We start from the raw sequence: 26,788 nt of genomic DNA, 5'->3' as shown, positions 1-26,788 counted from the left end.
ATGGGTAGACCCAGAACGCGTGGCCTTTTTGGGGTTGCCAGGGTTGAGTCTAGGCTTGTTTGTCCCCACTCAGACTCCCACAGCCCCCAGACACTGTGTGGTGGGAGCGCTAACAGACCTTTGGAACACAAAGGAGGCAGCAAGTCAGTCAAGGGAGAAAACAAAGTCATAACAGAACAGATTCTTGAGCCCCGGTGAAGGTGGAAGCATGAGAAAGAGATTCAGAGTAATTCCATTTCAATTATGTTGGATATAAGTGGGGGTTTTTTTCTGGCAGAGAAAAGGTGCATTGTCCTATTAGTAATATTTCCAGAAATGCATATGGTTCTTGTTTCTGAGTTTGTCAGCCTCACAGGAGAACAACTTCTGGATCCCTGAAAGTCTAGGCTTAAGAGTTGTATGTCTCTCCTCCCCGAACAGTGATTTTGTAATGGTATGTGGGAATGACCTTGGATACAGCAACACTCAGCTGAGAGGCAGCTTAGCCTGAAGAAGGAATGAGGGCATGGCAAAGAACTCAGATAAGTCCCGCTTGGACTGTAAAGGTGACAGGAGAGAGCTTACTTTCAGACTTGAAAGAGTCTGTTAATATAATCTTACAATGAAGTAGTGCGAGAAGGGCCTACTTCTCACACTATCTTGCAAGGCTGACAGACCTGAACTAGCTCCAGCAGAAACAGGAGACCCACCACATCATGTTCCCACCTTTTTAAGAGCTGGAGGAGCCGCCCTCCGGCTCAAGAATGAATCCACTACCGCAGGGGTAGGCAATCTCGGCTCTTTTATGACTCATGGACTTCAACTCCCAGAATTCCTGAGTCAGCTATGGTATGCTGACTCAGGAATTCTGGGAGTTGAAGTCCATGAGTCATCAGTGGCGTAGTGTGGGTTGTCAGCACCCGGGGCAAGGCAAGTAATTTGCGCCCCCTAACCCGTGGATTTTAGCACTCGAGTCTCTTCCACTAGCTCAGGAATTCTGGGAGTTGAAGTCCATGAGTCATAAAAGAGCCAAGGTTGCCTACCCTTGAGTTAGGTTCAAGGCAAAAAAGGGTCTCTGGAGAAGAGGGAAAATGCTAGTTTAAAACTGAAACAAGGCAACTTTAAGGTGCCTCAGCTGTGATTTAGGATGAGACAAAGAGGACATGGTGTTGAAAATGGTTAATGGGGCATGTTTGTTCCACTCTTAGTGGATGTCAAGATAAACCCCACGAGAGAATGACCTTACAACAGATGTGAATAGGCTTGGACTACGTTTGTAGATTGAGTGCATACATCACATGGAGCGATGATGGGCTTCATCAAGATTTATGATCCCACAATTGGCTAGTTTTCTCCATCTTGTCCTAAACCCTGGATACCAACCACGGTTTATGGCTTAGCATGTGGTGTGGGGTGACCCAACATGTTAGGCGACAAACAATGACTTCCAACTTACAATGCCTCAGCTTCCCAAGGTTATTCCAAAGCCGGAAAAGCCAACCAACCCACCCTGCAGCTTTGCCTGCTTAGGCTGAACCCCAGGAGTTCATACTTGCTGTGGCACCTGACCTATTTTCTGCCCAGACGCTGCTTATCCAAGCCAAGCCGCCTCCTTCTCTTTGGCACCTCGCCCCAAAGATTCGCCGGACTGGCTGGAAACTCTCGCTGCTGGCGACGTGTGTCGGGGGGGGCGTCCTGATCGCCTCCTGCAGGGGGAACCGAGTGGCCACAGAGAGTCAATACGGCAGGAGGAGGAGGAGGAGGAGGAGGAGGAGGAGCAGCAAGCAGCCGCAGGTGCGGCGGCTGCAGTTGTTACCTTTACCTCCGGGAAAGGAGGAGATGGGGGCGGGAGCTGGGGGGGGGCGGGCTTGCAGGTTGAGAGCCAAGCGGAGGAGAGCCGCGGCGGGAGAAAGAGAGGGAGGCGAGACGCCGCCAAGCCTCCCCACCCCCACCCGAGAAAGGAGGCGATCCGCAGCCGCGAGAGGACGGGATCCCGCTCTGGCTGGGCGCAGCGAATGCGGTTGCTTTCTATGCTCCGCCCACTCGCTCGCTCCTCCGACCCTCGGCGAAGCAGAATCGTCCCCCTCCGGCGAGCTTAATGGGCGCCCCCCCCCAGATGTTGCACCCGGTGCAGCCGGCCCCCCTGCACCCACCACGCTACGCCACTGTGAGTCATAAAAGAGCCGAGGTTGCCTACCCCTGCACTACCGCATGCCACCTCCCGGACGGCGCCTGACCTTCGCTCCTTCCGAGGGGATCTAAGACCTACTTGTTTGAACAAGCCGGCCTGGCCTGATGGGTTTTGGGTTTTATTATTGCTTTTAATGTATTTTAACTTATTGTTTTAAGGGATTGGGCACTTGTTTAATCTTGTCTTAATTTTTGTATTCTTGTATTAGTATTTATTGCCCTGTTCACCGCCCTGAGTCCTTCGGGAGAAGGGCGGTATACAAATAAAATTATTATTATTATTATTATTATTATTATTATTATTATTATTATTATTATTGTTGTTGTTGTTGTTGTTGTTGTTGTTGTTGTTGTTGTTGTTGTTGTTGTTGTTGTGGGGGGGAGATGGGGCGGGGGCAATAGATGTAATGAACACGTGACCCTACTCACAACCTCTGTTCAGTTCCTTGAGTTTTTCAGGCTCAAAACCTCACAGATACTCCTCCATCCAGCTCATGCCTTAGTTGCCTTAACTAGACTGCACAGCTAGAGTTCAACTCAGATCAGAGACAGAGGTCTCCATAAGTACCAACAGAAGCGGATATCTGCAGCTCAGAAAGTGTTGATGCTCTTCGAGCTTGGCTGTTTGCTACAACCGAGCAAACCCAGCAAACGAACAGACCCAGACAGCGCCGACGTATCCATAAGTCATTACTGCCACCTAGTGGTAGAGATCCAGATATGCGCCCGTAATTAAAGGGGCCCAATCAGTTCTCAAAATTTTGCCCTAAAATACTTAAAATCGCTGTAAAGAGCTGCAGCTAATTCATTTAATAAAACAGTAGCTTGAATGTGACTTTTGACTGGGCTTCAAGTAATCCACAGAATTCTTTCTCTTTTTGTCATGCGTAGGATGAAGTTTGAAGATTTTCTGTCCCATTTTGACAAAGTGGAGATCTGTAACCTCACACCGGATGCCCTTGAAGACAATGCTGCTCATAAATGGGAGGTCTCCATTCACCAAGGCAGTTGGGTCAGAGGTGCCACTGCTGGGGGGTGCCGAAATTTCATAGGTCTGCACATTTGTTTTATCCCACTTGCATATTTTCAGAGAAAGGCTGTGGCACTTTTAACAGGTTTTTGTTGTGAGCAAAAATTATTGTCGTAGAATTCTTTGATACTGTACATGAACGTTTCAAAATTTTATAAAACAACAAATAGATATAATAATCATCTTACAAGAGCCAAACTCAAATTCATGTCCAGTTATACGGGTATCCTGCAACTTAGTTCTAACTGAAACTGCTTATGTAATCTTTTCTAGATTTCCCTTGGTGCAAATTTAAAGAAAATGCATAGCTATGCCAGCAAACATTTCCTTGGTCGTAGCACTTTTAAAATGTATGCTCTATGACCTATAGCAGAATGGACACTGAGATACAATGGATTCTGTCTGCTTTTACCCCCTCTCCCCATAATGCATTCCCGAAATTTATTCTCATAATCAAGGAGAGTCTGGACAGAAACTAAAAATGTGCCTATTGGAAGATGTAAGGGTTGAATGAAGCATGAGCTTCTAGGGTTGACCATAGTTCATTCACTTAATGGGCCATTTACTGAATCAATTGCAGGATTATTTTTTAAAAATGCAACAGCCAACAAGTGGAGAACACAAACCTCTGGCAGCCGAGAACAGCTGGAGGGGGGGTGTTTGGCACTGCAACTAATCAGAGATGAGGCTGCTATTAGAATGGAATGAAATGTTGAAGAACAACCACTTGGAAACGGCTTAAGACCACTCCTTGATGTAAAGAGGCAGCTTTCAATTGAAGCTGGACAATATCAGCACAGGAACAATGGAGCAACACAAAACAGAAGAAAGATGGCAGAAATAACAAAATTGGACAAGAAAAAAAATAAAAGGGGGGGCTGGGAGTGGGAGAAAGAGGACATTATCTGTGCTTGTGTGATGAGTAGACTGCACTGGTGATGGGCCAGTATCTTGCTGTTGCAAAATAAACCACCCACAATCTCCCTTTTGCTGGATGATTTCAGAAACGTTTTGGACCAATCCCCAGTTCATGCTCCAATTGACAGAAAAAGATGAGGATCAAGATGAGTGCACATTTGTAGCTGCCCTGATGCAGAAAAATCGCCGTAAACTCAAGAAAGTCGGAGCTGCACTGCTAACAATAGGATATGTTATCTATGAGGTATTTCTGTGGAGAACTCCCTTCTCCAAGTTGGGCCCTTCCACATGTGCAGAAATTGCAAGTCCTAGAACTTTTCTGAACTATGCTGGCTGGATAAAGCTGATCTACAATGTTTAGGAACTATTTGAGCCCTCCAGGGCAGGTGATAATGGCCCCAAAGTATTTCCTTCCCTATTACCTTTGGGACCACTTCAATAAGGTTGAGACAAAGTCATATTTGCAAGTATGAAATGCGAAGAACTAAGCCACAATTAAGCGGCTCTTGGTTCCAAGCCACTTTATTTGTGGCTTAGGGGTTTTTTTGGGGGGGGGGTTTATTTATTTATTTATTTATTTATTTATTTATTTATTTATTTATTTATTTATTTATTTATTTATTTATTTATTATGGGACTTATATGCCGCCCTATCTCCCAGAGGACTCAGGGCGGCTAACAGCAATAAAAAAAACTACAAAAGTTAAGAAAAAATTAAATAACAGCCCCAAATATTAATTACACAGTTAAAAATTAAAACTTTTAAAAACCCATCATCAATCCAGGTCAGCCTGATGGAAAAGGAACATTTTGAGGTCGCGGCGAAAGGACCGGAGGTCTGGGGCCATCCGAAGCTCAAGGGGGAGTTGATTCCAAAGGGCTGGCGCTCCCACAGAGAAGGCCCCCCCCTGGGGGTCGCCAGCCGACATTGTCTGGCCGATGGCACCCTGAGGAGGCCCTCTCTGTGTGAGCACACTGGGCGATGGGAAGTCGTCCCCGGCAGCAGACGGTCCTGCAGATATCCCGGGCCTAAGCCATGTAGGGTTAGGTTGCATTTCATACTTACAAATACTGACTTTGTCTCAACCTTATTGAAGTGATCCCAAAGGTATTTTTCCAAAAGACAACTGGACTTTCTGATCTAAAGCAGCTTCTTGGATGAGAAGCAAAATTTCAAGGAAAAAAACAAGAAAATCCAGTTGACTTTTGGAAAAGCATCTTTGGGACAACCATGAAGTGGATGATTGAGAATCTCCATAGACACTTATTGAAGTGAGTTCTTAAATAAGATGGGGGTCCCCTCTGGCTAACACTTTATTTCACCTAGTTGTGATCATAAAAAATAGTTGTAAAATAAAAGTGCTTGGTTCTACCATCTGAGGTTGCAATGGCCTTTTAAGGTCAAATTAATTCATGAGCTGAGAGTAAAATATAAGCATCTTTGGCTTAAGCTTCAATGAGATGCTGTCTAAAGCTCCTTTTGATTGTTTTATTACTTAAAATATAAAAGTAATAAATATACAGAAACAAAAAATTCCCCAAAATAATTAGGCAACCGATATTGGATTTTCATGTACGGCAGCTCCTATATTTAGTGCTATAATGCAGCACATGTAGTCAAAGTATAGAATGATCTATAAAGTGATGACTAAATGGTGGGATGATAAATAGTATAAGAATTTAGAAGCTGAACTCCAAAATGCATGAAAATATTCTTCAACCAACAAAAGAAAAAAGAAAAGAAGAAAAGAAAAGACATATTAGTCAAACGAAGAAATAGGAACCCTGATTATGCAGTGGTTATAATACATATTGAGCCCTGGTGGCGCAGTGGTTAGAATGCTAACTCTGCCTACAGCCTGGAATTCGATCCTGATGAGGCTTGAAGTTGACTCAATCTTCCATCCTTGCCAGATCAGTAAAATGAGGTCCCAGATTGTTGGGAGCAATATACTGACGTTGTAAACTGCTCAGAGAATGCTGTAAACTAAGGCACTATGGAGTGATGTATAAATCTAAGTGCTATTGCTAAATAATCTGAACATTTAATTTCAGAGTCCCAATAAAGATGAACACTTGACAAAGGATTTTTTTCGCTACCATGCTTCCAAAGCCAGGAGCAAAACCTATATCAACTTAAGGGAGGTTTCTGACAGATTTGCACTACCACCTGGGGACTACATCATTGTTCCAACTACATATGAGCCACAACAGGAGGCTGATTTCTGTCTAAGAGTTTTTTCTGAAAAGAGAGTAGTTACAAAGTAAGTATATCAAGGCTGTCACTCAACCAGAGTACAAAAGTCCATTTAGCGACTGGTCACCACTGAGAAGGCTCCAAAAATAATTTGTCCACTCCAACTCCTAAGTGAAGGTGACTTATACCAGTGTCCACTAAGTTTTACCTGCTTTTAAGACCTTGTTCCACTGCTCCAGAATGCAGAAAGATGAGCACACAGTTGCATTCTCTGATGTAAAAAAAATATAGATTTATGAAATCATTGGAGAACAATCTTGTCATTACCAGGAAATTATCCTGGCATCTGCTGCTAGCATTTCTTTTAATGTAGGCCATAATAGCTTCCTAATGTTGAATGTCAGAATAGAAGGTTACAACTACCGGTATTTTTCTATTGGAATTAATCCTGGTGATCTGATTTCTCTTATAAAATTCCAGTGGAAAGACAAGATTTTTAAAAACTGGATTCATGTTTTATAGGGAGATGGATGGAAATGTCAACATTGATTTGCCAGAGGTATGTCACCAAAATCTAATTAACGACCAACTCAATCGTATCATTAAATTATTATTCTTTTCAGTTGTACAATACCAGTTAAATTAAAGAATGACAGAATCTATCGTACAGCATATTAATACATGCTTTTTCTAAAAATGGATCTAATCTGAAGTGTGGTAATACAAATAATGAGGACTTTTGTTTGTTTGTTTCTCCATTAATAATCTATGGGCAATTTCAGGTTCCTGAGCCAACACAACCCCAAGAAGAAACAGAAGAAGAAAAGCAATTCCGAGATTTGTTTAAGCAGATTTCAGGACCGGCAAGTCAACTAATAAAAATGATAGATCTTATTAGAATTTTGGATGGTTTACTGGCAGAATGTATGCTTTTCATGTAAAACATCTAGGTTTAATCCTGGGTTAATGAAAAACAAAACAAAACACCTCTCTTAGCTTATCCACATGCCCTGTTCACCAGAGCACACATATACCCCCAGCAACAAGGCTCTCTTCGAAACTTGTCCTCCATCTCAACAGTAACCTGATGTGGAGGCAAATTAAAGCTGATTTAAGATTTCTAGCGTAAAAGCAGTGTTTCCTCTGCCATGGCAGCAGTCCACCTTTTTTTGTAGACACTCTTGGACACATGGAAGAGGAAACCTCAGAGATCAGCTATCCTCTAGTGTCCAGATGACCATAGCACTGTCTCCTCTCCATCTGTTGTGGTCTGTTCTTCCATAGTGGTTTGTTTTATAGCTGCTAGGGAGGCTGGACACATTAAATGTCCTATTCCTGAGCAGATTCAATCGGGTCTACTTGAGCCAAAGTACCAATGAAGAATGCTATTTCTGACCCAGACAATTCCACCCCAATAGGAAAATAAAGTAACGGTGACAACATTTGCTTATTAGATACAGACATGTGCAGGATGGATGCAGCCCAGTGAGATTCTGAATACCTCAACATCTGGAAGAGCATGTTTCTACATTGTAGGTTCAGACAAAAACAAAACGAAACACCTGAATGCTGATATCCAATTAACATAAGAGATGCTTGTTTCCAGTATATTATTGAAACTTTAGATGCATTTTCTTGCAGAATAGAATAGAATAGAATAGAATAGAATAGAATAGAATAGAATAGAATAGAATAGAATAGAATAGAATAGAATAGAATAGAATAGAATAGAATAGAATAGAATAGAATAACATTATTGTCACTTTGAATGTACACTAATTGGTGTACATTAAAATGAGATTTCATTGCATTCAGCTCTCAAAGGGTTACCACCTCTGATACACGCTACATAAATATGACAAAAATAATTAAGTACAATTGTTCCATCATAGAGTTAACCAAAGATAATGAAATTCATTTGCTGTAGTCCTCTCGTGGTGGTGGTGTTTTTGTTGCTTTAGGGGGTATTTTATCTTTCAAATGGTGAGCAAAAGAATAATTTTTAAATTGCATTTTAAACCCAAGAAGGCTGATTTCCTTTATTCAAATGCAGGACTTGGCGATCAGCGCAGAGGAACTCGAATATATCCTGAATGCTGTGTTGGAAAAAAGTAAGTGTCAACACAACCAAAGCACCTCTATCCTAACTGGCAAATGGTCTCATGTCCCGTATGGTGATGAATTGGGCAAATCTGCATGTGGCAGGTTCAATAAATACTTGGATTTACAATCCAACCCCATGCATTCTTTCTTAGAAATAAGTCTGGCTGAAATCTGTCAGTTCAGTCTTTCATGCCAGGAGAAAGACTGATGTGATATTCAAGGAAAAAGTCATGTGCAGTTCTGCTTGCTAAATACTTGCCATAGACATATGGTCTAGCCCAGGGGTTCCCAACCAGGGGTGCGAGACGATATTCTAGGGGGTGAGAAAACTTGGGTATAGAAGTTTCAAAATTATAGTGTATATGCATGATTGGTTCTGCTATTTTGAACTTTTGTAAGGGGTGTGAGAATATATCAGAAGCATCCTAGGGGTGCGGGGTATAGAAAAGGTTGGGAACCTCTGGTCTAGCAGATGGAACAGTTCGTCAGTCTGGGCCCAAACCTCTTGGTTACTGACGGACTGTCAATGTCTCTCCATATAAGGCTTACCAATTTGTGTGCTTGAATTTTATCTTTCTTTGTCCTTTTTGAAAACAACTCTTTTAAAAAGAGAATAGCTTAAGGAATCTGGCAGAGTCCCTGTGAGTTAATGATGACACATATAGAGGGAAATCAGCATTAATACATAATTTTTATGACCAACTTGACCATAATGAAAAGAGGGCTATGTTTCTGGACCAAATGCTCTGACAACAGAACCAGAGTATCCAACATGGTCTAATGATAATTTATTCATTTTCGCCCCAGCAACACCACATTAAGCATTAATACAAAAAAGATGTGTAAATGCTATTAGTGATCAGTATTATCAACGAAGCAATATAATGGCAGGATTGGGACAACAAGAACAAATGTTCCAATCAAATTGGAAATATGCATCCTGGTTCAAATAATTAGTAGAACGTAATTCTAACAGGGAGTAATACAGAGATTAATGTCCAAAAATATTTAAATAAAGCTAATATTGTAATGACTACTTGGTCATTTTCTGTGTTGTGATCCCACTGCATTGGAAGGACAGAAGCAATCATTTTTCAGTTTTACATTGTGGCATTTCCCTGGGGAGGAAAAATAAAATATTCACAGATGTGCTGTTGAACTTTGAGATGAAATTGCTGGAGACAAAGAATTTGTTTTTATATGCTATGCTGCTGATTTTTTCCCCCAACAGACAAGATCAAATTCAAGAAAATAAGCCTCCTGTCATGTAGAAATATCATTTCCTTAATGGATGTATCCTTTGAAATAAAGCATGAAGACTTCTTTGAGTGAGTGTAATGAAAATGCTACAATGAGATTTTGCCATTTCAAACGTAAAAGATATGTCAAATATTGAAGGAAGACAAAATGGCTTCTTAGGACTTTCAGTTTTCACTGTTAAAAATATGGACATGAATCACAGCCAGTCAGGAACCACAGATCACTTGTGAAATTATGGTCAAGGAAGGTGGAACCAACAGTTTTCATCCAAAGTCTTGTAAGGTATTTTACTCAATTGCATGATCGCCCTTTATTCTTTCACTTGTCCCAAAGGCAATCTTCCATTTCCCTTCTAAATCTTCTTTCAAAGTTTCCAGATTTTCTGGAACAGATTTGGAAGATTATGCAGAGGGGAAGGAATCAATTCCACCAGTGCTATTTGGTGAAAGGACATGGCTAGATATAAGCACCTTTTCTGAACACAGACCTAGCCTCCTCCTCCTCCTCACTAAGTACAGATTATTAAAGTCAGTAGGTACTATTTTACAGTAAAGTACAAAGCATACACAGATACATATTCATCACCGTTTTCTTTCATGGTCAACCATATTCAGTATATAGTATAAAAAGGGGGAAAGAAGTAGTGAGCCAGAGAAAATAGAGGCAGAACATAAGGGGAAGCAGAGTGTGTTTCAACAGATTCCAAGGTCCTTGAGACAAATAACAGATTTAAGAGGGTGGTAGAACAAGAGAAGATGCTAGGCAGATGTTTTGGATCAAAGTTCAACAAGCTTCCAAACTCTTATATTCCTTGAGGCCCCCAGTTATGGCACAAGAGTCTCAGCATTTCCTTCTGCCCAAGTTGATCTAGTCTAGTCATAGCCTATTGCACTCCATTGTGTAGGGCATTTCTCGAATCCAGAGTTGGGAGCCACACCTCAATTTTAATCCAATGTTTCTCTGTGGTAGAACACTGGCTTTGGAAGAAAAGAAAAGAAAGACTAGAACAGGAGTAGGCAACCTTGGCTCTTTTATGACTCGTGGACTTCAACTACCAGAATTCCTGAGTCAGCTATGCTGGTTCAGAAATTCTGGGAGTTGAAGTCCATGAGTCATAAAAGGGCCAAGTTTGAAGACCCCTGGACTGGAAAGATGATTCTACAGGTAGAGTCTTTAATACAAAAGAACAGCTTAAGGCTTATCTATGGAAACAGCCTATTAATTGAACAGGTTAAATTGTATAAAATAAAAACAATTCATGAAATAGGAGACTGAGATTATATATGAGATTTAATCTGCCATTACTGTTTTCCTTAATGGGAACTGCATCAGTCCAGTGGGAATGGAAAACTGGAATTCAATGAATTCAAAATTTTCTGGGACAGTCTGAAAAAGTGGATTGTAAGTTGATGCACAGACAACTGATGCAAAACCTACTGTTTCACTAGGTGTTTGGGAAGGTATTTTAGAGGAGAAATGATTAACTACCATTACATCTATAATTTAGTGAGAATGTTCTAAAAGAAAAAAACAATCATTCTACAGAATAGTGTTTCTTTTCTGTTATTCATACCACTTGCAGAAACATTAACAGTACTTTTGACTAAATAAAAAACTCTATTTTTGAAGTAATAAATGCCAGAAATGTTCCTCTGGATGAGGCCAAGTGAAATATCTCTTGTTGTTGACACATTGTAAAAAGAAACCCTGCTGATTCATGAGCAGAAGGGGGGGGAGGACTTTCTTAGTGTCTCAATTTATACTGGTGATTTTGATGCCTGTCTCCTCCAATTATCAACACATGTAATTTGAAATGGCCCATTAGATCCACAGGAAGATTAACCCTAAAATCTGAAGGAACAATAGGTTACCATGATAAATCATTGTTTTTCTCTTTTAACTCCGGGCATGTTTTTAAGGAAATTGCAATAATTGGGTTCCTGTTACATCCCTGTTGACTGAATATGTGCTGTCTGCTAATTGCCATCTTTTACTCCAGATTCAATCAAAGCAATGGGGTTGAGGGTTAAATATTGTTAAGGGTTAAATATTGTATGCAGTTGGCTTATTGTACCATATTATTCCAATCTAAATTAGTATTCTTACCTGAATGCATAAGCAGGATGAGAACAAGGTTATAGTCTACTAAAAAGTGTAATGCTGAATAGAAATCCAATACTAGATATTTTTATCTAACAGTCTGCATATTCATAGATTCTTATAAAGAGCGGTTCAGACCAACTTGCAAGAAGTGGCAAAAACACTACTTCAAAAGAAATTGTAGGCAGAGAGCTACGTACATTAGTCTATTTATTCAAAAATCAGAAAGAATCTAGTTGTACGTTTTTCAGATTAACAAGTTTTATTAAAAAGCTGAAGTCTTGTTTTTGTTCACAACTTCAAAAGAAAATCTGTTTAGCTCAATGATTCATTTAATTTATCCTGGCCCTTTATTATTTGCTTTCAATTGTTCTGTCTTTGATTCAGAGCCTCTACCTTCACTTTGATTCTGATCAGTGTGGCACAATGTCTTCCCACGAACTTCGTCTTGCTTTAAAAGCAGCAGGTACCAATTTTTCTCACTGGCTTTTGCAATAGGTCGCCATTTTGGACAATTTAGGACAATATCCTGTATAAGGAAAAGAGGGTTGTGAGGCCCAGTGTCCCAAGATTGCTCTCCCTAAGGCAGATTTTGTATCAAGCCTCCCTTCTTTACTAAGACACAGCTATGCCAATATTTGTTTTTCAAGGATAATCACTGTTTGAGACATATAGTAAAAAATAGAGTCCAAATCTGCTATTTTATACCAATGCATGTTGCTATAACTGCAGGAGAAGTAGGCAGAGCTTTACAAAGTCACCTATACTTTATTTATCATATACAGTACACTTACTGTATATTAAAATCAAATCTCCAGATATAGCATTATAGCAGAAATGTAAGGTCACTGCACCTTTTCAGATTGCTTTATGAAAATGAAGGGTTTGTGGCAACTGTGTAGTAAAGTTGGTTCTAAACTACAGTTTGTGCGCGCCGTATACAGCATAAGACCCACTCTGATGCTCAAACTGGGAGAATATTTATTATTTGTTTGATTTTTATCCCACCTTTATTACTTTATAAGTTCCACAAGGTGGCAAATATACGCCACATACAGTAGTACGCCTTCCTTCTCCTTCAAGTTAATTCGGAATGAAGGAGAAACTACAACAGGAGTATGCCAATGAATAAATTCTATGATGTGTAAGTGAACCAAATACGGTATCTAAGTATCAGACTAAAAGGCTAGCACAGTTGGCCGCCTTACATTAATTAAGTCTGAAATCATTTAATAAAGTTTCTGCGTTTTCAAACATAGAAACTTATGTTCACTGATATTAAGATGGGATAGTGGTTTTAGAAGAAAGATATTAACTTTAGCCACTTGCTGAGGCCCCTAAAGGCAATTTAACTGGACTATAATTCCCATAACAGTTATGGCATGAGCAAACATTTTTACTCTTTACTTCTTCCCTTCTTCTTTTCTGTCCTGAATCTCCTCTCCTTCAGCTTCATTGGCACAGCCCAATGAAGTCACAGATGGAGTTATCCAATGAAGTTGTCCAACTGACAAATGGATTTCAATGGAATGAGTAGGGTAATTTCCCCACCAGGCTGCAGTCATCCTGTGCATTGTTCTGTAGAAGAGATACGAAGGTGGAAGACGAAGTTAATTACTATTATATTTATTACACACATACATATGCTGACGCAGGAAAGCATTCCACATTTGCCATTTTAATAATCATTCCTATAGCTTGGTGAACATCTCTTGGGGCTTATTACAGCCAGCCAATGGAAGCTATATCAACTCCAGTGGGGTGCAGCCATCTTGAAGGCTATCATGGCTATAAAACCCACCATTTGTTTTGGTTTCATTTTTGACATCTTGAGAAAGAAAAATCAATCTGTGGCCTAATTAAGATTGGAGGGACAATATGGGGACTTTTCCACATCCCTTTACTATGTATTTCACAAATACAACTATCCTTGTGAATGAGGCAAAGAAAAATAAAAAGACCACATACTGAACACAGCCACAGCCCCAATTGCAGAAGTTACCCTTGCATCCTATCTCGGTGGTGGAGATTAGAAGAGAAGGGAGTACCTTCAGTTCAGCTATCCCTTTCAGACTTGGGCCTTAAGAAGTCCAGAATAAGGTCAATTATTTTTAACATATTTCTGATCCAGCAATGAAAAGGTCATCAACCAGGATGCACAATAGGAGAGAATGGTGAAAGTATAGAGGATCCCCTCCGTTTGTCTCTCTCTTCTCAAAATAATATATTTGTGTGTATGTATAATTCTCCCCGGGGACGCGGTGGCTCAGTGGGTTAGGACGCTGAGCTTGTCGATCAGAAGAGGTCGGCAGTTTGGTGGGTCAAATCCCTAGTGCCGCGTAACAGAGTGAGCGCCTGTTACTCGTCCCAGCTTCTGCCAACCTAGCAGTTCGAAAGCACGTAAAAATGCAAGTAGAAAAATAGGGACCACTACGGTGGGAAGGTAACAGCGTTCTGTGCGCCTTTGGCGTCTAGTCATGCCAGCCACATGACCACGGAGACGTCCTCAGACAAGCGCTGGCTCTTCGGCTTTGAAACGGAGATGAGCACCGGCCCCTAGAGTCGGAAACGACTAGCACACATGTGCAGGGGAACCTTTACCTTTACCTATAATTCTCTGTGCCAGTATTTCTCAACCTTGGTGGCCAGGGAAAACTGGAAGTTGGAGTCCACACAACTGAAAACTTCCAAGGGTGAGAAACATGGCTCCAGGCATTAAGTGAGATAAAAAGATGGCTGACTTGCTGGTCTGTATCACTCACTTATAAGACCAAAAGTATGTTTTAAATATAATTATTTTTCTCAGATTGCCAAACTTTGTATGGATTATGACAATAACATTTAAAAAGAATGTTTTCAGATTAGTGGGTTGAAGACTAGCCAACTTGAAACAGTTTTTTTTAAAAAAAAATAAAACCTCGTATTTACCTTTCTTTAAGGATTTCAGCTCAATAACCATCTGCTGCAGCTGATTGTGCTAAGATATTCAGATGATCAGCAACAGATCGAATTTGATGACTTCTTAAACTGCCTAATTCGCTTAGAAAATGCAAGCAGTGAGTATCTCTGGCTAGTACCATTTGTTTCTTTTCTGACGGCATTTTTAGTAGTAGTAGTAGATGCACCATGAACAATCATTCTAACTATTGTAACTTCACTCATAATTTGGTTTTGGAATGAATCAAATCCTTTTTTTAAAAAAACATTTTTATTTAAATAAAATTTTAGTGAAATAAAAACTAACAAGAACTTTACACTGAAAGAAAAAGGAAAAAGGGAAAGACAAAAGTAGAGAAATCAAAGAGCAGAAAAAACAGGATTATAAAGAAATTTCTCCCAATTTTCTTTTACAGCAGTTATAAGTATAAATATAAGTTGACCTCTTACTTTGGTTACAGCATCATTTACGTTTTCGCTTATAATCTCTTATTTTTATTCTTATCTTTTAAAACCATTTATCATGACTTCGTTTTTTTTCCTGTTTCTCATAAAAAAATCAATCAGAGGTTGAATCAGTTAAACCTAACAATGATATAATCTTGTACATGTCTTCTCAGAAATAAGCCCTCCTGCATTCTTTGGGACTTAATTAAAAATGTAAGTTACATAAAAAAAATAAAGGACCTCAATTCTGTAAATTTAGAATGAATATATTTAAGTAAATATCTACAAGATTATAGCGTTGATGGTCTACATATATTAAATACAAGTTAGAAACCATTGTGCATGTCATGTGACTTTATATCCATATGAGATCATTTCATGAAAGGCAAGTTCTATAGAACCATTTATAGAATGTTTGCAATTAGTAATAGAAACCTGATGAATGGTGAGATGACCTGTCATTCATAAGTTCAGAAGAGTTCCAGTGATAAATGTTTGAAAATTCTGACACTAATCAAGGTAACTGAAAGTCATGTTAGGTTGTTTCAAAAATGTCCAAATGTCACCTTCATTTTTGTCACTGAGCAACAAAGAATATTTATCCTGGCATAAAGAAATGTCTGAAATAATCTTTAGTTTTTCAGACATCATCAAAGTTTCCCACTGGGACCTCTGGAATTTTACCTATAAATATTAACATTTGCTTTAAGTTTGACATTTTGTTAAAAAAGAGGTTTTGAATATTTCAGTGGCTGAAAATAACACTAAAATTCTTCTTGCAGGAGTATTCCAGGCATTATGTGTGGAAAACAGAGATTTCATTACCCTCCAAATAAATGAGGTAATGAAAGGAAAACATTGTCTGTAGAGATAGTTTGAGAATAGGATTTTTCAGTTTTTCTTTTGTCTCTTCTACTTTCCTCAATTCCCTTTTTACTGGAATATTATAGCGGGGACATAATGGAGCCAACTGAAAAGATGACTTCCTGAATCTCTTTCAGATGGTTCCTTAAGATTGTTCTTCATGTCTTGATATGTTATTGTGCATTCGTTCGGTTCCTGAGGTCTCTTAAAAGCAGGGTCACATGAAATGCAAGATGGCCTCTGAAGCTGAGCTATAATCTGCCTCCACAATGCAGCCATGAAGTGGTATTGTCTACATAACTATATTGTGGACAGTTTGAGCACAGTGATAAGTGGAATGTCCAACTTATTTTTCCCTTCTCACTCTGCCTCAATTGCAGGCCCACCAGTCACTCTCAGTACATGGGAGACATTGAGGAGGAAGGGGCAAGTGCTCTATTGCCTAGTTGCTTGTTTCTTTAATATATGGGATTAAATCAGGAGTTAAATTGCCTGCTTCACTCCCCCAACTTCCACTGACATGCCCCAAAGGCTTTTATTCCCACTTGTTTTATGCAGTCTTCTGAAAACTGGATATGCATTTTAACCTGTGTCCAGCAGCCTTCTGGGTGTATGCTTGACACACACGAAATCAACATCCAACAGTCTTCTGGAATCCAAAACAGCATTGCAGAAGGTGCTACTCATGTTTAGCAATCTTTCAGGAGGTCACTCCCCATGTGTTTCTCCTGTTGGCAGTGTTTCCTCCGTGGCTGATCCACTTCACTTGCCTCTCTTTCATAAATAATAATAATAATAATAATAATAATAATAATAATAATAATAATAATAATAATAATAATAATAAAGTTGGAAGGGACCTTGGAGGTCATCTAGTCCAACCCCCTGCTAAGGCAGGAAACCCTATACCATTTCAGACAAATGGCTGTCCAGTCTCTTCTTAAAAACTTCCAGTGTTGGAGCATTCACCACTTCTGGAGGCAGGTTGTTCCACCGGTTAATTGTTCTAACTGTCAGGAAGTTTCTCCTTAGTTCTACATTGCTTCTCTCCTTGACTAGTTTCCATCCGTTGCTTCTTGTCCTGCTCTCAGGTGCTCTGGAGAACAGCCTGGCTCCCTCTTCTTTGTGGCAGCCCCTGAGATATTGGAACACTGCTATCATGTCACCCCTCATATTTGCTTTTTGTGCGTGCATTTAAACTAGATTCTAATACTTTGCTTTGGGAACCTCTGCAATGCTGTGTGAGTTATCTTATAACACTTCACATATACACAGCTAGATGGGAAGGGATAGAAGCAAGTAGGGTACTGGAACACCACCTTGTCATTTCTCCTTCACTAGGAATGTGACACTAAAGTCTATTAGATATATTTCACTGCATCTAGTTTTTAAACTTGATTGTTTGTGATAAAATGTATAAAGAGTTCACATTTCTCAGACTAAAAAGATAGATAGATAGATAGATAGATAGATAACATTTATTGTCATTTTTTACTGTGGGCAGAATGGCACATTAAAAATGAAATTTAGTTGCTTGCTTTCAAAGTGTACACCTACATAACACACATTTAAACATACTATATACAACATAGGTATAGACCTACACCCTTACATATAAGTAACATATAAATGACAAAATGAAAAACATTTTCCCATAATTATTTTTTTTTAATTTTTGTAATAAATGATTTAATCTATTAATAGCTGTATTAATAGCCTTGGGATTGTACTAGGATTGGAAGTCTCATTTTCAAATATCGACTTGATCATGATGTTTTTCAGGCTAACTTTAGGTCTGATACTACCTGTTAGTTTACCTTACAAACTTGATGTGAAGACAAAATTAGGGAGGAATACATGCAGTTTTGTGCTTCTCTGGAAAAAAAAGTGCCCTATAAATATAATTTTGAGACAGAGCACTAACTTATTTTCCTATTCAACTAGAGCAGGGGTAGCCAACCTTGGCTCTTTTATGACTCGTGGACTTCAACTCCCAGAATTCCTGAGCCAGCTGTGGCTCAGGAATTCTGGGCGTTGAAGTCCATGAGTCATAAAAGAGCCAAGGTTGCCTACCCCTCAACTAGAGAATGCTTTGCATAACAACAGTGCTTCTCATGAACAGACATTCACAGATGTCATTCATTCAAAATATGAATTGGCAGAAGTTTTCCAATTCCTGATAAACTGGAAGGTATCAATTGTAACATTTGGTTTCTCTCTTTCTCTCTTCTCATTAGTTTATCTGTTTGTCTATGAACATCTGAAGGCCTTGAACATGAATTTCAGCCAATCTTCCAACATGCTTCAGAGCTGAGCCGAGTTCACACTTTCCCCCAAATTGCTGAAAATTACAGGGAATGTTTCTATTGTCAACTTTTTCTTATACTCACCTATCACGAATATGTGCTTTTAGAACTCAAATACAAATAAGTATTTTCTAGATTTAAAGTCCTATTATTCCAGCCAGTACTTGATAATGGAAGGATAATGGGATCTGAAGTCCTAAACATCTGGAGGGCAGTAAGCTGAGGCAGTTGCATTTACTTCTATTTGTATATGAATATATTGCACAACACATGTGAATACATGCTGTAATGAATTACTGTTTAGATGACATAAGGGAATAGCCCTCAGCAATTACTGTCTTTTGATTTAACATAATTAAGTTGGCTCCCAATAAACATTTTGTTTCTATTTATTTGTCTCTAGCTAGTCTTTAAAATCATCTAAACTGGGCCAATTTCTCATATGATGGCATTGCCAGAGAATTCCAGAGTTTATGTATATTACAAAGAAGCACATCTTTTCACTGGCTTTTCATCTTGCTTCATTTAACTTCTGTAGATGACTGCTGAGTTCTGAGAGAGGTCCTTAATTCCAGAAGTATTAAATATGACATTTTGTACATCTGGAGCTCTTTTTAGCTCATCTGCTTTCACTCATCATTTCAGCCCTAGTGGCTTGGCTATTGCTTTTTCTAAACAGAGAAAGAATCTCCATCTGGCACTGCTAGATGTTTTGTGTTTCTTTATGGAGACCATACACGAACCTTGTTTGACTCCACATCTATGTAGCAAGAGCATTAAACGTTCAGTGCAATCACTCAGGTTTCCTTGGATTCCATCCAAATGAAGAATGCAAGTTCAATTGTACCTTAAAGTTGTGGAGAGAGGAACGTCTTGTCTCAATGCTCAGGTTTCAAGCCTTTCTCCTTTCTAGAGTTCTGCTGCAATCATCACAGCTTAGCAATAAAAGGGGATTATTACTACGTGTAATACAGGTAGTCCTCGACTTATAACAGTTCATTTAGTGACCATTTGAAATTACAGTCGCACTGAACAAAGTGGCTTATGAGTGTTTTTCACACTTACAACCGTTGTAGCATCCCCATGATCATATGATCAAAATTCAGACACTTGGCAGCTGACTCGTATTTGTGACGGTTGCAATGCCTTGAGGTCACGTGATCAGCTTCTGCGACCTTCTGACAAGCAAAGGCAATGGGGGAACCAGATTCACTTAACAACCTTGTTACTAACGTAGCAACGGCAGTGAACTGTGGGAAGAAAGGTCGTAAAATGGGCAAGACTCATTTAACAACCGTCTCAGTTAGCAAAATAAATTTTGGAGTCGATTGTGGTCGTAAGTCGAGGACTACCGTAATCTACTACATATAGCCCAATCCACTCCTTTTCCAGGGACAAAAATAGCAAATACAACGTGGAAGAAGATTTTGTGTATGACTTGCTTGCAGAGTGGCAAAAAAAAAATATCCATTTACAAAATTATTGAGAGCTTACAATGCAGAGAAGTTGGTGCCTATGACTTACTAATATTATCTACGTTGCTCTAATAATGCTCCAGGAGATGAGAATGAAGTTCCTCATTTCTTCTTTACTCTTGATTGACCTTGATTGCTTTACTCTTGATTAACCCTGAAACACAGATATCTGATTGTCCTTTCAAATTCCATTTAAACTTGACAATTCATTGTCTGGTACCTAAAAGTATTAGATTTGCAAACTAATCTGATTCACATCCTAAAAGATTAGTGTGTTTATATTTTTGGCACTCCACCACATTGCCCACTAAAGAAATTGGCTTTTACTTCTCTCCTACTTTGTATAAAACTGGAACAAATACAAAGGAGTCCAGTTTATGAGGTCCAGAATTATCCCACAGGTGCTTTTTCGAAAAGCAACTGGACTTTCTTTGTTTTTTTTCTTTGAAGAGGAAGAGGTTTCCAAGAAGTTTCTTTAGTACTGATGAAATGGTGGGGAATAGAAGCTTTTACAGTATATTCCTTGCGGTCATCTGGTTGTTTGCACTCTCTCTGAGAATCACTTGGGGGGTTATCTGTGGCCTCAATGACTCTCCCAGCATTCAGTCAGAACTGAAAAATGAAATGTTTTCAAAGAAAATAACCAAGAAAGTCCATCTGCCTTTCGAAAAAGCACCTGTGGGACAACCAGGACCTGGATGACTGAGATCCAAGTTACATAAGACATTTAGAATTACAAACTCCATTGATTTTTCTGGGCAACAGGATTATTATTGCTATGGGGAAAACTAGTAATGGCAGATCTCTCTTTTTCTTTGTCTCACATACATGAGTACAAAGTCTGGATATAGTAGAACCTAGACCACAGGTCTGCAACCCGTGGCTCCGGAGCCGCATACGGCTCTTTCAGCCGTCTCCTGTGGCTCCCAGTCCTCTGCTATGTGTAGTCCAAAAAAAAAAAAAGGAGGGACTAAAAAAGTTCAACCAATCAATTCAAATATGCAGGGTAGGTGCATATCTCGCCTTGGCTCCACTCTTCAGTCAAACCCTGTTCTGTGCATGCACGCATATATGCGCATGCGCACACATTTTTTGCGGCTCCCAGTTTTTCCTTTTCGGAGGGAACCGGTTCCTAGTGGCTCTTTCACTGTTTCCGGTTGCTGACCCCTGACCTAGACATACCGATATATGAAAAAGTAAAATACATTTAGCTGTCTTGTCTCTAAATAGAGGTATGGCTGCTTTGCTGCCTTAGCCGGCTGGAAAATTTATCCTGAATTTCTCCATTTAACACAGAGTCCCTAACAAAGAGCACTTGCTCTTTCAGAGTCTGTGTGGTCTCATCTAAGTTTGGCTGTAAATCTCCATCTAGAATGTTTGGCTTACCAAGTCCTATGACTCAATGACTCCATATTTTTTTACATCACCGTCAAAGAAAATCTGATGACCATTCTTTTGAATGCATTTTTGAGATGTCCAGTGAACTCAAAATTGAATCTTTTGATGAATAAATTTAAATCTTAAATTTGAGGAAATTAATTTGAGAACTTTTAAGACCTGCAATTGTCATTGCTGGATGTTTCAGTTCTTTAGTCCATCAATTGTAAGTATTATTATTAATAACAATTTGACAAACATTCTTTTGTTTTTGATATACAGTGTGGGATATCAGCTGTATTAGAGATGGAAGTATCTCAGATTTCTTTGAAATAGCCAAAGCATCTGGTCCATATTGAGCCATCAAAATGTGCCTGACATGACTATATTGAGACTGTTGTGCATTAGAGAGGCAAAATTCAGTTTGAAGTTGAGAAAAGTCCTCAAGATAATCAGGTATTAGCAAAATATTGACAGATTTGAATCAATACAAGCCAAGAATACTTAATAAGGAATAAAAGGCAAATGCTTTATAACGGCTTAGATTGTGAATTCAGGTTAGTGTTGCTTAATATGATAGGCATTAGATCTTCAAAATCTCAGTGGAGGTTGTCTTACCTATCACCAGTCTGATTGGCTGCCCAGACATACCAGTGATCAAATACAGAACTTTCTGCAATATTAGGCAGTCTCTGCTTTCCCAGGGAGCCATGGAAATTTCCATTCTAATTGTGGACACAAAAGAAATGTAATAAGGTTATTCTCTAAGCTGGAAATTCTGTTTTCACTGTTGAGAGCTAAAAAGTTGCCAAGAAATTTAACTTGACAAGATAAAATCAACCTTGTCTTCTCATAATGTCAGCAAAAGTCTGTCTGGATTTTCTCCACTTGAGTTTAATTAGTTTGACCATTACCAGCAATGTTATTTTCATGATTGGTAATGTGCTAAATTCATAGATGGATGCTTCTATTGAAACTCAGAACAAAGGGAGCCCAGTCTATTTATAGGCACTAGAGGAGAACTCTGCATATTTTGATGTGAGGTTTGCTGACTACATATGTGGATCTGTATTCTTATTAATTCAAAGGATGGCCCCATCTGTTGAAAAGAACAGATGGTTGCCATTAGTCAGAACCTTAATTCCAGAATCCATCTTTTAAGAAAGTTTAGTTGTGTGCTAACTTCAATATTTGTTCTGACTCCCAATTTGTCTTCTTGGCAACAATTTTGTTTTTACTTGTAAGCTTCTTCACAGTTAAGTCATTAATCTTTGCAGAGACTACCTCTTCCCCTACCTTGTTTTCCTCACAATTCTGGTTTACCTTTAATCTCCCTCTGGACCTACATAAATTAAAATAATCAGAAGTCAATATGGATTGTAGGGGAATGTAAATGCTTGCTATCTGAAGGTTGGTAATGTATTTTCCTTTTAAAATTAGCTGTTGCTAGGTAGAAAGGAGGACACAACATAAACAGTGTCCTACCAGATCAGGCCCTTCTACTCTTGCCCCATCCAGTTCAACTGACTGTTCTCATAGTGGCCAACTAACTGCACAAAGAAGCCCACCAGTCTCCCAACATATGGCCTTCAGAAACAATATCACAGTTGTTGTGGCTAATAGTCATTGGTCTCTGTAACTTCCATGAATCAGTCCAACCCTGAAGAGATAGGTCAGGGGTCTTCAAACATGGCCCTTTTATGACTGGTGGACTTCAACTCCCAGAATTCCTCAGCCAGGCACGCTGGCTGAGGAATTCTGGGAGTTGAAGTCCACAAGTCATAAAAGGGACACGCTTGAAGACCCCTGAGATAGGTCATGAGGGCTCACCCAGATATGATCACGGGCGGATATGATCCATGGATGGATAGCAGATTACATATATTATCTAGGTCTGTGGAAAGAGATGGGCAAAGCATAGATCTACAAACTATTGATTGTGTGCATGGCCAGTATCTATGGGCCCATGAGGCTATGTAGCTTTTTCTTGGAAAATACACAAATGACATATAGTTAAATAAATCACCTTTGCATGCTCACTTCAGCAGCATGTATACTAATATTGAAAAGATTCAAATAAAACACCTCTGCTTGTTTTTCTTTTCTTCTCTCCATTCTACCTGCACCACAAATGGTTATTAAGGATGTCCAAAATGTTTCATGCACATGCAGTTCTCTGCTTGGAACCACTGATGTACAGTCTATGTATGGACTGAAACATGCATAATATGTACCAAAACATGCATAGCTGTTGTTCGAAGTCACAGTGATGCCATGTGTTATGACATCATTGCACAAATGAAGTAAGTTTGCATTATTTGGGTAATGGTATCATGACGTGCCTGTGATTACTCATAGCCATGTGTCCCTTGAAACTGCCCAGTTTCTGCCTATTTCCCTTTTTAAACAAATGCTATTGGATATTCATGCTCAAATTATTAGATCCCAATAAATGTGCTGCTTCTTGTATGTACAATGTTAGGCCTCCCTGCTTTTTAAATGTTTTTTCTCCTTCAAACTTTTCATTCCATTTGTGAGTTTTATTTCCCCAGGTTTCACTAATATCTGCTATTATATCATTCTTTCCTTCCTGTTTTCTTTCCCATATTCTCTACATTGTATACCCTTGAATAGTGCAGCTTGATCTATGTTCCTGGATTTGCATGTTAATCACTGGGTGCCTCTCCATCTTGTTTACTCCTCCCAATCCCATTTTCAATACTTGACCTTGTTCTATTTTCTGGGTTCTTCCACCTCCTCCCTCCAGCGTTTTATTTAACCCCTTAGCATTGAGTTTACCAGGCACCTTCCAAACATCATGTCTTTATATTTTATCAAGGCAACATACATATCTAATGCCAACACATTCTATTTTCCCCACAATAGTCCTATGAGGTGATTTGGGCTGAGCAAGCCCTGGCCCAAAGTCTTCTCATTTCTAGTCCGGCACTGTACCAAACTGGCTTTCTATTCTTCCCAAGGCTTGTAGGGTGCAGCCTGGTTTTTTGCTGGGAATACCTCAAGACACATATCCAGGAATCCAAGCCATATCCATGGATCCCGTATGGGTAGCCAATTCTTTGCTTTCTCAGGACATCCTTCAGAAAAGGAACCACTACAATACTTGTAAAAAGGTAAAGGTTCCCCTGCACATGCGTGCTAGTCGTTTCCGACTCTAGGGGCCGGTGCTCATCTCCGTTTCAAAGCCGAAGAGCCAGTGCTTGTCTGAGGACGTCTCCGTGGTCATGTGGCCGGCATGACTAGATGCCAAAGGCGCACGGAACGCTGTTACCTTCCCACCGTAGTGGTCCCTATTTTTCTACTTGCATTTTTACGTGCTTTCGAACTGCTAGGTTGGCAGAAGCTGGGACAAGTAACAGGCGCTCACTCTGTTACGCGGCACTTGGGATTCAACCCGCCAAACTGCCGACCTTTCTGATCGATAAGCTCAGCATCCTAACCCACTGAGCCACCGCGTCCATAACTTGTAATGTGATGTACTTGTAATGTAGCCCTATTCCTTCACTCTCTTGTCCAGCATTTAATAGTCCCTTTCAGTATTGTTTGACTTGGACCATGAAGTTGTCATGGCTTTAATTTGTTGAGGCTTTCATATAATTCTTTTGAGCAAGAGTGGTGTAGACAAGCTTACCTGTAATTGTGCTACCTGCAATAACATCCTCATGGTACTGAAAACACACAGTCAGGCACATTTTGGGATGTATGCCATAAGCTCAATCGAAGCCAAGTTTCTCTTCAAGCATACTCATGCTCTTCCATACAAGGTAGGATCTCTAGGTAAAGACTGCACTGAAAGTAAATTATATATTTCAATTATTGAGATCCCAGAGATATGCTAAATATTTTTAAATGTGAAGGTTCAAGGTGCTAGTATTGACCTACAAAGCCCTACATGGCATGGGTCTGGAATACCTTGGGGAGCACCTGCGGCCGGCATCAACTTCCCTCCACCCAGTACGCTCGCACAGAGAGGGCCTCCTCAGGGTGCCACCGGTCAAAGAATGCCGACTGGTGGCCCCCAGGGGGAGGGCGTTCTCTGTGGGCGCGCCAGATTTATGGAACTGTCTTCCGGTTGAGCTCCGGATGGCGCCCAACCTGCGCTTCTTCCGGCACGATCTAAAGACGTATCTCTTCAAACAAGCTGGCCTGGCCTGATGGGATGGGGTTGGGTTTTTATTACTTTTAATGTGTTTTAACCTATTGTAAGAGTTGTGGGCATTTTGTTTATTCTCTTTTAATTTTTGTCTTTTGTCTTTTAACATGTATTGCCCTGTTCACCGCCCTGAGTCCTTCGGGAGAAGGGCGGTATACAAATAAAATTAATAAATAATAATAAATAAATATATTTGGTTATATCATTACTTGGGTATTTGATGTGTTTACATGGGTATGTCCATATGTATGTGATAACATACAGCACAGTGTGGCATGAAAACAGTTCTAGCTGTGACCTTTATGTAGAAGCAGCACAAGGGTCTACAAAAAAGGGAACACATGCTGAAGTTTTACCACTAAAAATTACTATGTCTTCTACATATTATATTTCATATTCAATAATCAGATCATTTTCTATAAAAAAATATAGTAAGACAGTGTTTCTAATTAACTTTAACTCAATCTTACCCACCATTAACAAGACAATACAAAAATGTTTCTATAGTTAGCGGTGTCCACTGGGAAAAGGGGATAAGAATGATGAAAGCAACACTGGTGCTATCATACAAGCCCCATTTTTTTAAAAAAAAAACGTGTATCACAACATTGCTAGCACATTCCCAAGGGGTGGGACTTGTGACATGACACTACTTTCATTGGTTTGATGAATATGAGAAGCTTCCGTAGAAACTGCTATCCACGGAATTGGTAATATTTCACCGACAAGCTAATTCTCAACTCAAATGTGTGAATTGCACCCAAAGATTTACAAGGGACTTTGACAGCCTCACATGGTGCTAATCACAAGTAGAACATGACTATAAACAGGGAGAGGGAGACATTAAAAAAAGAGGAAAAAAGCCAGAGTGGTTCATGTCAGGTGATTTTAATTAAGAATCAGATATGAATTGTAGCCAAATACAATTGTGAATAAAACCTCAATAAAAACATCTAAGAAAGGGAGAAACATCAGGTTTATCCATGAAACTATACTGAAGAGAAAGGCAATATACAGTGTTAACTGTTCCAATGTGTAAAATCCATGAAGAGGTTCCTTGCAAAAATTTCATTAAGATTAAACAGGATTGGAGATAGACACAATAGGAGAATTAGGGCCAGTTTACCCTATTTCAGGGGTGTCAAACTCAATTTCATTGAGGGCCGCATCAGCATTGCGGTTGCCCTCAGGGGGCCGGGTGGGTATGGCCAGGGTGGGTGTGGCCTACTGAGTGGGCGTGGCTAGAGTGCATATGGCCTACTGGGTGGGCATGGCCAGCTCTACATCGTTTGCATCAATGGGGGCCTGGGCAGGAGTGGGACAGATCTGGGGGTCTCTGGCAGAAGGAGGGTCTCTGGGCCAGGGCCAAGGCAGTGGGGGCCGTTCCCTCACTGTTTCCAGGATGGCTTCGCGGGCCGCATGAAACCACTT

At 39.8% G+C, this 26,788-nt stretch overlaps 1 protein-coding gene and 1 long non-coding RNA gene across 2 annotated transcripts in view; one reads left to right on the top strand and one right to left on the bottom strand.

The window, feature by feature from the left end:
* Nucleotides 1-18,358, top strand: part of CAPN9 (calpain 9) — a gene marked incomplete at its 5' end in the record, with an annotated part of 46,140 nt that extends 27,782 nt beyond the window's left edge. The window contains 12 exons of the mRNA XM_083361257.1: nt 3,061-3,221; nt 4,204-4,361; nt 6,173-6,381; nt 6,837-6,873; nt 7,097-7,177; nt 8,368-8,425; nt 9,649-9,710; nt 11,010-11,078; nt 12,165-12,243; nt 14,717-14,833; nt 15,944-16,002; nt 18,263-18,358. Coding sequence (XP_083217383.1) covers nt 3,061-3,221; nt 4,204-4,361; nt 6,173-6,381; nt 6,837-6,873; nt 7,097-7,177; nt 8,368-8,425; nt 9,649-9,710; nt 11,010-11,078; nt 12,165-12,243; nt 14,717-14,833; nt 15,944-16,002; nt 18,263-18,289 — 1,117 coding nt within the window. The 3' untranslated portion in view covers nt 18,290-18,358. The remainder of the gene's footprint in view (nt 1-3,060; nt 3,222-4,203; nt 4,362-6,172; nt 6,382-6,836; nt 6,874-7,096; nt 7,178-8,367; nt 8,426-9,648; nt 9,711-11,009; nt 11,079-12,164; nt 12,244-14,716; nt 14,834-15,943; nt 16,003-18,262) is intronic.
* LOC310639600 lies at nt 12,109-21,830 on the bottom strand. Its single transcript, XR_014492352.1, has 3 exons — nt 21,802-21,830; nt 13,185-13,355; nt 12,109-12,306 (listed from the first exon to the last, which is right to left on the bottom strand). It is a non-coding gene; the product is annotated as an uncharacterized lncRNA (long non-coding RNA).
* Nucleotides 21,831-26,788: the final 4,958 nt, after the last annotated feature.

Source organism: Vipera ursinii (genome assembly GCF_947247035.1).
Source record: "Vipera ursinii genome assembly, chromosome: 1".
NCBI classification, from domain to species: Eukaryota; Metazoa; Chordata; class Lepidosauria; order Squamata; family Viperidae; genus Vipera; species Vipera ursinii.
This window is presented reverse-complemented; position numbering and strand designations above follow the sequence as displayed.